This window comes from Lepidochelys olivacea (genome assembly GCF_965140295.1).
Source record: "Lepidochelys olivacea isolate rLepOli2 genome assembly, chromosome: 11".
NCBI lineage: Eukaryota > Metazoa > Chordata > Testudines > Cheloniidae > Lepidochelys > Lepidochelys olivacea.
In genome coordinates, this window is record NC_140421.1 from 38,610,199 (window position 1) to 38,625,014 (window position 14,816).

A 14,816-nucleotide genomic window follows, 5' to 3' on the forward strand; every position below is an offset into this window, starting at 1 on the left:
GTAAGAAGGTTTAAGTTACAATTACATTTGCTTTTATACCTAGCTATCGATATGCTATGAGGTGGGTGTGGTATTGCAGGATGTCTCACTCCTGTGAAGTGTTAAAGCAAAAGCAGGACAACTATGCTGAAATGGCAGATGAGCCACACACAGGGGTGTGCTGGCTCCCCGTTTTGCTCTCCCCTATCTCCGCGTAACTGCTGGCTGCCCCATTATGGCAACATGTGCCTTTTTTTCGCTAAGTGAATTTGGGGAAAAATGACTGGCCAGGAGGAAGGTAGACATGAGGAGCAGCCCTTCAGTGTAGCAGTCTTCCCTAGAAACACGGTATATTATATGCTGGGAAACACCATAGAAGCTAGTGCTACTCACAGTAATGTTCATTTCGGTTCTGCCTCCTTTGGCTCAGAAGCAGGAGCAAGTTGCCTCGGGCCATATTTTCAGAAGTGGTCTCTGATTTTTTTGTGCCTAAGTTTTTATATGGCCAGCTTGAGACATCTTGGGCATAATTTTCACAAGTGCAGAGCTCCAGCAGCTCTAACCAGATCACCTCTGGAAACCAAGCTCAAGGTGTCAGGTCAGGCAGACAAAAAATGGTGGCTTCCACAATCAGTGGACACTTGTGAAAATTTGAGAGTTAAGCACCTAGGTGCGTTTAAAAATCCCAGTAGGTGCCTAACTGCAGTTTTAGGCACCTAAATACTTCAAAAAATCTGGCCCTTAGGCCCCTTTGTAAATTTTACCCGGAACTAACCTAGTTGGGCGATTGCCACCGAAGGCTTTCTGTTTTAGTCTAGTGTTTATTGTATATGATTAATGTTTCAAATGAGTCTTCTGAAGAATGGAAGTTGGAAGGGTGGTTTGGGGAATTTAGTGGCCTTGCCTGTCTCCTGCCCTGAAAATCTAAATATAGAACCAGTTCCCTTCATATTCACTCCTACCTAACCAGCTGATCCCTATTTACATAGCCTTCCAAAATGGGATATTCTTTCTTTTGGGCATAAACCAATTTTTTACCTGTCTGATATTTCTGTGGTCTTCTATGTTCATATTCTATTTCTCTTTCTCATTACGTACTTGAATTGCATAACGATTATCTTTAAAGACCCAGCTGTCTCTCCCGTGCCTACCATATTGTGTCATGTCACTGAATTGCATTTTGAGTAGTCAGTGCAATAATCTTTGTGCAAGCCATATCAGACACTTACTGGAAAGTTCTATTTTGTTCCTCAATCTGTCAGACATGAGCAGATCTGAGAGGGTTCTGATCTTTTGATGGATGCTTATTTCCCATCCCTGATATCCAGCAGGTAACTCATTTGTGCAGTGATATTACTTTAGGCCTCAGACATGCTTTCCACGGCCTCTCTATCTTCTTAAGATTTCAGACTTTGTTAGAATGGGCCATATTCATCCCTGGTGCAGCATAACTACTCTTTACAGTTCTGGAATGTGTAGGTTTTTAGACATCAAAAAGGAGATTAACTTTACATGCAAGAGCTGCTTATTTTAAAAGTTGAGTTTGATATTGTAATTTAGAACTGAAATAACTACCGATGAAATAAGCAAAGATGACTAAAGCTATGTTTTGATATGCATAGAGTGTGTCACCTTGGATTACGAAGTGGGACATTACTGTGCCATTTAGCGCTACTGTTGATCGAACAAATTGCACAAAGCTAAGACTATAAATCTTAGCTAGTAACAGCATTCATGTGCCAAATGTCTAGCCTTAACTGCAAACTTTCATTTTCTAATGTTTATGCCATAAACAGAAAGAATTGTAAGACTGTATAATGAAGCAATGAAACAACCCTCTCTCACAAAATGTATTGTAAGATTTATGAAGCAGATACAATTTAGTATAAGGGATGGACCAGGAATAAAAAAAGACCAGTGTTAAATAGAATCAAAACAGCATTCTGATGCTCTACAGCTTTAAGACTAATCTGCTTACGCTAGTTTATTAGAAATCATCTACTAATTTTAACGGAAACAGTTTTATCCTAATTAAATCATAAATACTAGAGGGTGTACTTGTTGCATTTGGATATTTCCCATTAATAGTGACGGAGTTATACACACACGTTTTTGGGGAAAATAGTGACCTCGTCAGTCATTAGGTAAAAAGAATTCTTGAAGTATACGAGACATGTCAAAGTTCAAACACAGTCTGATGGTATAGTCCGAGAGAATGAGATCTGAACTTTTCTAAAGCCCTATAGGACATTAGCTAGATTTCTGTGTTCTAAACACAGCATAACAAGAGCAGATTGAAAGCTGTGCATTTGTTAGCTTGCTTAAATATGCCATCTGCTGGCTATGTAGTGATAGTTAATTTTTTAAATATTAAATGCAATGAACTTTCCAATACTTTTGATAGCAGCAGGGGTATAGAGTAGAAGGGATGTCAGAAACCTTCATGATCTTCTTCATTTTTTAATTGACTCCCGAAAGTATCAAGCATTCCTAGATAGCCATATGTTGCCATATGTACTGCTTGTTTCTTCTACCTACATCCTATTATTGCCCAATCTCCTGTTAGTTTCGGTTGTTGCCTCACTCTTCACTATGACCCAGATTGTATCAAGCACTATTTTAGTTTTCAAGTGTTGAATGAGTTAATTCCTATTACACTCTGAGTCCTATCATAGGCATGCTATTGCCTTATATACCACAAGTGCTGAAGTCTCTTATTACTTGAATTGTCTCATAGTACAGGTTCAGATCAACAGACCATCACTGCAGGCTTTGCTCATGTCAAGACTAGGAATTTACAGTAAAAACATTAACAGAGCTGTAAATAGTATTGACAAATGCTCTAATAATGAATTTACTGCCATATAGTTGAATGTTCTTTGTCGTAAGAAGTGTCTGATAGCAAGTATTGGTTACTATTTTTTATATATCTTTTTGCTCCAAATCAGACAAATCCCTTTCAGAGAGGGGGAAAACTGTCATTTTATTATACCGGTAAAATGGGTGGAGTGTTGGTGGCATTATGTTGTACTCAGGCATAGTATGATTTTAAGGTCCCTCCTCAGAGGAATTAGGTTACCTGGAAGTGAGAGGTGTCCCTCTTGTTTAAGTGTTTCATTGTTAGCCTCTGATGGACGTGGTGGAAAGGGTATACTCTATGTGAGGAGGAAAATAATCTGAAGAATGGGAATCTGTCATTCCCCTGGGATTGTCCAGGATAAAGAGGTATTAGAGAGAACCCGTGTCTGGTTACTCACCAGCTCTGAAAAGGGGGGGGGGAGGAAGTGTAGTACTTTTGCTTTCTACATGTGGTGTTTGCTGGTTGAAATTAAATAGTGAAGGTGATGTTATGCAGTCATTTACCTCTTGAGACACAGAGGCACAGATGACGCTTTATCACGCCTCTTCCAGTGCTATTCAGTCTGTCATTATAAATCTGAGAATTGAATATGTGTGTGGATACCATCTAATCAAATATTTGTCATCTTAATTAGAAAAAGGGCTCCTTTTTAGATTATTGTTGACTTGAACAAAATGTAAGTATTTTTGTCTCCCTCTCTCTTTCAGGATATTGAACACAATGCTGTTTGAATTGTATGAAGCTTTGGGCAATTTTCCTGCCTTGTGGTTCTTTAACATGTTGCTCATAGTACTTCAAGTCCTGCACTGTTTTTGGTCTTATCTAATCGTAAAAGCAGCTTATAAAGCTATCTCCAGAGGCAAGGTAAGGTGACACAAACACTGTCTGATGTTTTACAGTAAACATTTTGTTTGTAACGTTTTTAAAATTAGTAAATAGCACTTAGTAATTGTCCAGTGATTTGTTCTTTTTCTGACCCAAAACACAGACTTGAGGACAGACGCTGTATTGTGATATGCTTTTCCTTCCTTTAATGGAACGCTTACTAGCTTTGTTCCTTGATAACAAATGTACTAGATGTGTGAACTCCAAATACATGCATTTTTAAGACTAGGATTATGTTGTGGTTAATGCTTCCTTTTTTAAAAATAGGTGTGTCAAATCCCACTACACATATAGGAGCTGTGTAAATAGCACTTGTTTGCATTCTGCCAGTTCTGTTTTACTTCCTTTCATAGAATATTTGGTGAAAAATGTCTGCCTCCCAATTGAGAAGAACAATAAAATTAACTGAAACCTGTTATGCTGCCTCTTTGGTAATTGGCAGAGATGTGGGTCTGAACTCTTTACAGTCTTAAGCATCAGGGGCTTTTTGGCTGAACAAAGGGCCATATTTCCAGGAGCCAAAGGGCCATGCCTCTTTGTACAAAATTAACACATTGTTGCCACCCTTCTATTTAAAAACAGGGGTGTGGTTCACAGTGTCTACAAGCAATACAATATGTCCAGACTACTCAAATCAAGATGCCGAGCCATCCTGTCTGTGGGTGCGGACTAACAAGGGGCAAAGCACTTAAGCATGTGCTTAACTTTAAGCATGTGAGTAGTCCCACTGAAATGAATGGGACTGTTCATGTGCTTAACTGCTTGACGAGATTGCGGCCAAAGTGTGCAGCTCCTTTTTGGATTGAGCCCACCTGATATCTGCTGCCCCCTCTGTATTAAAGATGTGTACTGCCATGGTCTGTGATTTTTGTTTGAGGGCCACAGTTGGGACACCTCTGCTTTAGCAATTCTAAGCCTCAGTGATCCTGATTTCACACCAGCAATACTCTGACTTCCTTACTCTACTTGTTTATCCTTTTCCTTGTGCTGTCCTGGAAGGCTGGAAAGTGGAACCCTTTGCATGTAAGTTTCTCTGATTCTGCTGCGCGAAAGACGCATGCATACAAATCTATGTTTTGCTATTCCCTATGTCCTTCCTCCCTGATTCTTCTGATTGTTACATCTGCTTCTTGCTTAGGCTCTGTGTTTAGAGGCAGGGACTGTTTCTAACTTTGTGTTTGTGCAGTGTTCAGTGCTTACTGTGTGCCAACACTTGCCAGGGCTGAGCCCTGGCACCTCTAGGCTTGTCGCATCCGTTATGAAAGTAAAAAAATTGCATGAGTGCCAGCACTTAATTGGTTGAGCCCCGGCACCTCTTTCATTACAAATTAAGCACTGGCAGAGCCTCACCCCAAAGGACTCCAGTCTTGGTAGGGGTGTCTAGCTACTGTAATACAAATAAACATCATAGACTGTAGAGTAGCCTAACCCTCTGCTCTGGCACCATTCAGGTTGTGCATTTCAGTGCATGTCAGCTACCTAAAGAATTGAATTTAAATTTAAATTAATTCCGTCAAAGAAAACTGTTAAAACATTGTTAAGGCTGCAGAGTTAAGCATTCAGAAATAAGGAAATGACAAGATTAAGGATGTCAAGTATCAGAGGGGTAGCCGTGTCAATCTGTGTCCACAAAAACAACGAGGAGTCCGGTGGCACTTTAAAGACTAACAGATTTATTTGGGCATAAGCTTTCGTGGGTAAAAAACCCACTTCTTCATAGATGCATGGAGTGAAAATTACAGATTAGTCTTTAAGGTGCCACTGGATTTCTCATTGTTTTTAAGGTTAAGGATGCACCTGCAAACTTAACTCTGCTCTCAACAATGCAATGTTAACTTACATGATCACATACTGTTCTGTTTCTCAGGTAATACAATACAAGAAAATATACAGTGTGGTATCCTAGCATTTTTTTCTCATTCTTGCAATTTGGGTCATTGTTATAATAGTCTAATTTTTTTTTATTGAGTTGGACTATTGGGACGCTTATTGGGGTTACCCAAGGTGTCTGGGGTGAATCACTACCACCTGCTTACAGCGGGCGGGAGTCTTGTTCCTGCCCACAAGGAGAAACTCTCTCCAGCCACCAGCTAGCTGCTGGCAACACAAGCTGCTCCAGGATATACAAGCGCTGCTCTTTCCCTCTGCAAGCTAGCAATTTACAGACCCCACTCTGTTACTCTGGAGTACCAAGTTCCCTATCTTCTGGACACCCTCAATGCACACCAATCCACTGCCTCCATTCAGTTCACCTCCACTTCACCAGTTTCATCTCAGTTCAACATTTTTCTTAGCACGAGGCACTCAGATGTATCTATAGTAAAACCAAATTAAAGTTGATTTGCGAGAGCATGAGATAAAGATTCAAAATACAGGCACATAAAAGGATTTGGAAACATCAGGCTACAGGTAAAAGAAAAATATAAGACACAAACTATAGTTACTATAGTTATAGTTATTAAGTTACTTTCCTGTCTGATAAGGTATTTCACATCCAAATGAGTGCTAAACAGCACTTGTAGTCTAGAAAGCTGGGACCTAACATTCATGAGATAACCCCTGCTGGCATAGTCACTCCTTCGTAATCCTCCCTGTCCTCTTTTTTCTTCTCTTACACAGTTACAGACAATTGTCCTTCAACCCACGGCTCCCCTGTTCAGAGACTTTTATTGGGGTTCTCTTGTCTTTGAAAATGCTGAAGACTGTATCTGGCCTAGACTGTAAATACAAACCGGGTCAGTCCACGGTTGTCCCTTCTCATGTTGAATGGGTCAGATCTCAGGTGATAGGTTTCACTCTCAACAGAGTAGGAATACAATATTCTACATGTTACATAGCTCTAAAATTGTACAAACATCTCTCAATAACTGTGACAATCAGTAGTTCTTTGCTTTCGGCAGAGACTATCCATGACTCCCCTTTTGGTGAAATATTGAGAAGATGGTTTGGGGTAATATACTTGTCTGGGCATGTCTGTGTCACAACTACTTATACAACAGGTTCTCTTTTTCAGTGAGGTCTATATGTTAATAATTTAGTCAGCAGCCATATAATATTCAATTTATTTTCAACCAGCAATAATCTTCATCAGGTGCATTTGAGCTAATGAGGTAATCAACTATGACTGTAATTTACCAGCTAATTTTGGTAATCAACATATGCCATCTTATTTTCATTCTTTACTCTGTGTTATACCTAATCTGTAGAATCAGAACTGGAAGGGACCTCGAGAGGTCATCTAGTCCAGTCCCCTGCAGTTTGTTTTAAAGAAATGGTGTGCCGTGTAGTTGTCATTATAAATGACCACCCAGATTCTGTTTGTTTGACATACACTGAATAGTACACAAAACAACAAGGTGCTACACCTGTATCTAAAGTTATAAAAACAAAAACCCTGCTTATTACACATTTTGCATTTTTTTGAATATATAATATCTGATCACATAATTAATAATTGGGAGCACAGTTTAGAGCAGTGTACTGGGCTTCACTATAGTTACGCTGGTTTTACACCAGCTGAGGATCTAGCCCTAAATTTTCATACATTCATAGAATTAAAGGCCAGAAAGGACCATTAGATTATCTAGTCTGACATGTGTAACGTGTTAACAGGCCATTCTGCCTTGAATGGCCCCTTAAATATGTCCTACCAGGGCCAGCTCTACAGTTTTTGACGCCCCAAGCAGTGAAAAAAACTGCCACCGCAGACGGCAAAAGGGAGAAGCTGCCTCCAATTTGCCACCGCGGACGGCAGAGCAGAGAAGCTGCCGCCAAATTGCCACCGCGGCGGAAAAACAGCCGCCCCTTTCAAACTGCCGCCCCAAGCACCTGTTTGGAACACTGGTGCCTGGAGCCGGCCCTGTGTGCTACTTACTTACGCTAAACAATCTGTTCCATGTTGCCGTGATTGTTGGAGTACCTTTCCCAGACCTGAGGAAGAGCTCTTAGTGGGTCGAAAGCTTCTCTCTCTCACCAATAGAAGTTGGTCCAATAAAAGATATTACCTCAGTCACCTTGTCTCTGTATAACACAGGCTATTAAATTTCACCCATTAACCTCAGTATTGAGTCCATAACTTGTGTTTGACTAAAGTGTAATTCAAAGTGCGTCATTTTATTTCAAGACTTTTAACAAAAAAGTCCCATTATGTGGAAGAGTCCATAGTAATATTTAATTGAGGAGTATAAAATGAAAATTCTGATTTGAGCAGAAGTCTAATTTCAAGGGCTTCACAGCTGCAGCATTACAAGATACTGGCATTAGGGACTGTACTTATTAGCAGGTACTTTGGAACTCCCAAGTGTGCCTTGTGCTCTATTCTCTGTTGGCCAATTAACAAACGTGGTCTGAAAGGAGTCACGTCAGTCATCCTTAATTGTGAGGATGGTGGTTGCTGTTGGAGCCTTCAAAGCAGTTGGGCTATTAAGAGGGGGAGGTACTCTGGGCTTCTTCAGGAATGTGGAAGGATCCCTGGAAAAACTGAAACAAGTAGAGTTAAATTTCTTACCCAAGAGCACTAAACATTTTAGAGAAATCACTTTGTCAGCTATTTTTTGCCCCCCACCAGTTCACACAAATTTATCACACTGAAGAAAGCTAGTGCCTGTGTTTCTAATCTGGTGTTACAGCGTGGATGGCTTCTTAATACATGTAATATAATAATATCTATATTAATAGAACCAAACATGGAAGGAAAAATTTTAAAGTTGCACATCACTGTTGGCCTGCAGGCCTCTTCCCATTAGTGGCTTATGGCTGTACCTAATGCACCTTCACTGATTTCCCCTCTCATTGCTTGCTGCCCATGCTGGCACTGCATTTCTCACCACCACAGGAAACACATACGTGCCCTGACACAGGGCAGTGAGGGCAACTGTAGCATTCTTTACTTTCCGCCTCTTTTTGGCTTTGCCGCATTACACCTTACACTATATGACCGAAGTCATACATTTGAGGAATGCAATCGAGGAGAAGAGGAATTACTTGAGGAACTACCAGGGACATAACTAGAATTGATAATAATAATGCCCACCTCTTTACTATAATGATTTTCAACCATCAACTTCAAAGAACTTTGCAAAGAAGAGTAAGTATCATTCTCCCCATTTCACAGATGTGATATCAGATGCATATAGAGGTGAAGTGACTTGCTGCTGGTCAGTGGCAGAGCCAGAAAAAGAACCCAGACCTTCTGACTCTCTGTCCAGTGCCCTGTCCACTGGCCCAAATGGCCTCTCATTAATTAGTGTGAGGAAATTTAAGAAAGTGATAACTTAGGAAGAATATTCAAAAAAACATTTTTGATACTGTGATGAATTAGGCTGTGGAATAGTCTCCCCAGGGAAGTGGTGGGAATTCTGTCACTTGAGACATTTTACACTACACTGGACCACATACCAGAAAATGCACTGTAAAGAACAATCTTGCATTGGCAAGGAGATGGACTGGAATGATCTAAAGGGCCTGAGTTCCAAATGGTCTGTAGGCAAACACTTTTGCACACATATCTGAACACTATCACTTGTGTGCCCAGGTGATAGTTTTGAGCCAATGACTTTTGTGCAGCCATCAGTGCTTGAAGGGTGCCTAGGAAGGTAATTGCATGAAAGCATATCAGGTCTGAGGCCCCTTTTAAAATTCAGATTGAAAAGACTCTTCAGGCTCTCATTTCTCTGATTCTGGCATGAACTAGTGCATGCTTCATTATGTTGTCATGCAATATCCTATAACATGCTCCTTCTCACACGTTCTTCAGGTAGCAAAGGATGACCGAAGTGATGTTGAGTCCAGTTCGGATGAGGATGATTCAGTACCTCGTTCAAATAATCCACACAACTCTACCACCACAAATGGGACCAGTGGTGCCAACGGGACAAATGGATATCTTACTGGTAGCACTTGTTCAGAGGACCATTAATCCTTGAGCTAACTCATGAAACATGAACAAAGTGAACTCTTTACTACTAGAAGTAAATAATAAGTTGTGAATGCGGTTTGTTCATAATCTCAGCATCAGAAAAAAAATTAGGAGTATCAAAGCATACTGATAGTGCACTGCCATATTTCCTGTTTGTGAATGAAGAGACACACCATTCTGTATATGTAAGCATGCTGTACATGTATGTAATTGACACAATCGGAGCAGTATTTTTATTTGTACTGTCTTAGAATATTATTTATTTGGAATATGTTTGGGGACTTACGAACAAAAGGGAATGTCCTTACTCTTTTGCTCTTTAGATTCTCAGTACTGGAGACCGACATGCTAAGATCTCTTCGGTCCATTCCTGTTGCTGTTGCCCAGTCTTCTATAAGTAGTAGTCTGCTCGATTTGTCACTCACAGTAAGCGATAACATGGCTTTACAGATTCTAGCTCCGCTCCAGATAGTTTTGCTATCTTTGTGTTTTAAAGTGCTAGTTTTGAAATCACCTCTAAAATCACAGTGGCCATTTCCCCAGTGTAAAGTTTGAAAACGATGGATTAATATTTTAAATGGTGTCTAATGTGGTCAATTAGCAATTCAGACAAATCTGTGGTTATTGTAGGGTATTACTTTAGCATTGTTTTAAACTCAATTGGTGGTGAATTACATTAGAATAGACTTGATTACTTGTTCAAATACACAAGATACCTTTATGTCAACAGCAATGATAAACTTGGTACTTGCAGTTTAGTTCTCCTTTGCAAGTTTTAACTCTACAGACTTCAGTTTCTTGCATAGATTTCATGCTAAGAGATGATCCATTGTCAGAAGAGAAATGTTTGCTGAGGTGCACTGTTGTGAATCCAGAATTCATTCTTGAATTTGAGGATTTGTTCCTTTGAGCTGGAAAGGATGCGAGCAGTGGCACAATGACAAAACAGCAGCTGAACATTCGGGTTGCTTTAACAGACAGGATTCAGTGGAGATCTTGTTCTTATCATTCCAGATTTTTTGTCATACAGAAGTAGGGAGACTGCAGAATGTTTTGCACTACCAGACCCAGAGAAGTTTATTCATAGCAAACTTTTAGGGCACATCAGTATTTTTTATTGAACCTAGAAATAAAGCTGGGAATAGCTGTAAAATAATCTTGCTCTACTATTCAATCTGAGATTTAGGTGTAGGAGCAAACTGTGCTCCCAAAGGAGTTAGTGTGAATAGAAATAGACTATTCCTTTTTTGATATGATCATCAGTTTCTAGAAAACCCTTGGGTAAAGTATTGCGAAGAGGACCTCTTTAGTCTTCTGTGCTATCAACGGCAGTGCCAGCAGTAGGAGTGTTTCTGGGGAACAGTCCCTATGCATCCTGCTTTTCAACAGTGAAAAGTAGAAAGAGGAAGGAAGGAGTAAACCAGAAACAGAAAATCATCTGTTACATTACCAGGGGTGAGAGCACCATCTTCAGCAGGAGCACTGTGAGCCAGAAAATGCTTTTGTTTCCTCACGCTATGCAAGTATCAAAATGCAGATGATTTCTCAGGCCGTAGAGTATTATTAGTGGCTTTATTCCATATGAATGGTACTGAAAAAAGCTACAAGACCATTTTATTTCTTTTGAAAGATTGATATTTATCCCATCTCTTTATCCAGTTAGTGTTTTGTGCTGGTTCTTGAAAGTCTCTGGAACCATCATTATGCATAAAGGCCCTTTGTACTAGCCAAAAATGTGCAGACAGTAAAGGCAAGGCAACAAGAGTAAAAATGGCCATTCCACTTCAGGGAGGATAAATGTAATAATGGCAGAGAGGAAGAGATGGAAGGAAAGGCAAATGCACTACTAGTCTGTACCGAAAATACCCTGAATCTGAGATCTGAAATGGTACGCTGATGTTGGGATTATAGAGAGAGAGCTTTTACGGTGAGACTATATTAATGGGATGTAGTGAATTAAAAATTATAATCTCTGAAAGGCCAACTGCCAAGACTATCATTAAGAATAAAGGCTTAAACATTGCTGTTTAGTGGGGTAAATGGCTGCCTCGGTTGGACTCTGTCCCTTATGCAAAGCAAGGTGTAAGAAGTAGAGCGTCTCAGAAAAGTTTGGGAATTCTTGAAACTCCAAAGTTCTAGAATGCTGGTAAATGTTTCATTTTATCTAAGGATGCAGTCTTGTTTTAAAATAGCAATGTACGTAGGACACTAGCACCACGTCAGTATCTGGGACAGAGATTAATTAGAGTTTCCACCTCCCCTCCTGTACAGTCATGCAAGAGTCATCACAATCTGGCCTTTACATCAGGTGTATCCCACTCATTTCATTATCAGCCCTCTCCAGCTGTCCTGGACATTCCGAGTCCTATTAGTAGCATGAAATGGGACTCTAATTAAGATGTATCTGCATGAGGAAGATGTGATATTAAAAGTGGGTAGTTGGAAAAATAGGGATGGGGATCAGAATGTATGAAGAGCTTTGCTAACCATCACTGAACCATTGCTAAACATTCAATTCACAGTATTTGAGGGAATTGGAACATTCAGCAACTTTCTCCCATCCTTATCAGACAGGACCAAAACTTCAAAAGGTTTTATTGAACATGCTTTACAGTATTGTTCTCGGTCATTACGTCAATTGACAGGAGTCAAAACAGTTCTGACTCAGCCTTTGCAGAAGAATAGTGTTTCACTCCACGAAGAGAGTGGCATACATTCAAAAATAGTTTGTATTTGAACCTGTGCTTATGCTCTTATATTGAGAGAAATTGTAATGGGGATGGATCGCTTTTGATGGCTGTTGTATATTTTTTGGGTAATGATGTATTTCACAAAACTTGTAAAGAGATTTGACCTGTAAATGGTTCACACAGCTCTGTATAATTGCAAAGGATTGGAAGGTTGTGTACATCAGTACATGTCACATCATCATTATCCAGTTCCGAAAGAAACAAGAATTTGTATTCCAACTATATATTAGTATTTTCAAGCTCTTCGCCTCTTAATGAGCTATTTATCATTTTTGCCTCACTTCAACTTCTATGCTCCCTTTTTTGGTAGTACACTAAGAGACACTGTGGTTGGAATAGGTAAGTAGAAAAATGAAAAAGCAACAGACAGACTTTATTAACAAATAGTAAGAATTTGTCTTCCGTTTCTAATTATCCATGACACACAGTAAACTAAGATTCAGTTCTCGTTGCATTTACTCTTTTTTAGCATTGACATGCAATATACAAAAAGGAAAGAACATGGTTTTAATCAAAAGTTGAGAGTCCTAGAATATGCTAAAGATCTAGTCAATCAAAGAAATAGGGGTGGAATTTAGATTGATTTGAGTCTTGACCAAGGTTATGTAGTGTCAGTTCTAAAATACCAAAATGTGACTCATGCTGTTTCCTTGTTGCCATTTTGTAGATATTTCTATGGATTATTCCATTTAATGTTTCCAACAGAGGTAGAATGGGTCGCAGCTTCCCTCTATATGCATCCAGATGTGCGTACTTCAACCTGGCATCAAATCTTTGTGAACACTCAGCATAGTCACTAATGCCAAAACCCCTTTTCAGAGAACCAGCCATGTGCACAAAAAGCTTCACGTACTTTCAAGTGGTTCTTCTGTTAAATCTGAGTCCATTAGGAGTGACAGAAAGTCACTATGTAGCTATGAACACAACACTATTTCAGAAAAAATTTGCTCTGCAACCAAATGCCATTGATAATCAACATAAGTGTCTCTGGCTAGATACTACGCATAGGCTACACCGAATTTTCTAGAAATCCAATGCCTGTATTATTCATCTCACTTAACTGCACATCATTATTCCAGCCTCCTGTAATTCTCAATGAAAGACAGGATGCCATTGGTTTTCTACTGTTGATACTTTGATATTTTTTTAAAAAAACCTGTTTGCTAAAGTTCATTCTTTGTATATTTCCAGTTAGCTACTACTTGTGAGATTTGTGAGAGAGGATCTGTTGAACACTTTGTAACGTTTGTTGTAACATAGACCAGAATAGGCCCAACCTCACAGTGTACTGTAAATTACAGTTGCCTTGAAACCACAAAGCAAAATCAGTTTGTATTATTTATATGCTTTGAGTGCTTTTGGTTTAGAAATGGGACCTAATGGGAATTTTACAAAGACAGCTTTTTTTTAAACAATGGTGGAAGTTTGGAAAAGTTGACCTACATATATAGCCTTTACATTGTAAGGGTTTCTGATTGTAGTTGCAATGAAAACACAGTGTTTGAGTGTGTCTGTATTGAGTTCTCCATTTTTGAAATAGCTTCCAGTTCTAATAATGGAGGAAACAGTGTATATATTATGGTGTGACAGTTTGGAATCCCATCAAGCCTAGAGCTTTAATGATCAGACATGTCAAACTGTAAACCATGTGATTTGTAATGTTCTGTAGACCTTTACTGCTCTAAAATTATCTATGGAACAAAAACACATACATTCTGGGTCCCATAGAGCTTTGAGTCCCTTTAGCTGGGTCCATGAATTCTAAGGCTTTATTTTCCTACACATTAGCGATGTTATATGTGCTTTTTAGCTGAAAAGTCAGGGTGGGACGGATAACACAATTTCACCTGTGTTTTCATGACAGTTCTGTGCTAGAGCAACTCTCTCAGAAATACGATGTGTTAGAATTCCACTGTCTGAAGTACAGCGCTATATTAAGCAGTTAGAATTGTTTTATGCATAGATATTGTGCAAAACTTTGAGAGTTACTTTGTGTTTTATTGTTTTTTGGTTTCATTTTTAATATGGAACCAATCAATATTGTGAATTATTTTAATTTGGAGACAATTTCATAATAAACATAAGCATTAGGAATGTAATGTCAATTTCCTTCTCCGTTCTATGAAATGAAAACGTAGTATTTTCCAGTGTCCATGACACTATTTCCTAGCTTATGGGCTGTTACCCACACTCCAACACTTTTTTCAGCAGTCCCATATATGCTTTTAGTTTTGTAGCTCTGTGGGAAGTTGTTTATGGCATTTTATGGAATTCAATAGATGAGAAAAAAAGTATACGTGGAATCCAACTTGAGGCACTTTGAAGGGGTCTGCCTGGTTCAGAGAATGGGTGCTCAGCACCCATAAGGTGAGCCACCAAAAATCACAGTCACTTTGGGAATCTTGGCCCTTAGTTTAAAAAAATG

At 39.3% G+C, this 14,816-nt stretch overlaps 1 protein-coding gene across 2 annotated transcripts in view; it reads left to right on the forward strand.

The window, feature by feature from the left end:
• Positions 1–14,496, forward strand: part of CERS6 (ceramide synthase 6) — a 220,523-nt gene extending 206,027 nt beyond the window's left edge. The window contains exons 9-11 of one of the 2 annotated variants that reach the window (XM_084643982.1): positions 3,547–3,703; positions 4,724–4,747; positions 9,480–14,496. In XM_084643982.1, coding sequence (XP_084500108.1) covers positions 3,547–3,703; positions 4,724–4,747; positions 9,480–9,641 — 343 coding nt within the window. In that variant the 3' untranslated portion in view covers positions 9,642–14,496. The remainder of the gene's footprint in view (positions 1–3,546; positions 3,704–4,723; positions 4,748–9,479) is intronic. The other variant, XM_084643983.1, reaches the window with a different exon arrangement.
• The last annotated feature ends 320 nt before the right edge of the window (positions 14,497–14,816 follow it).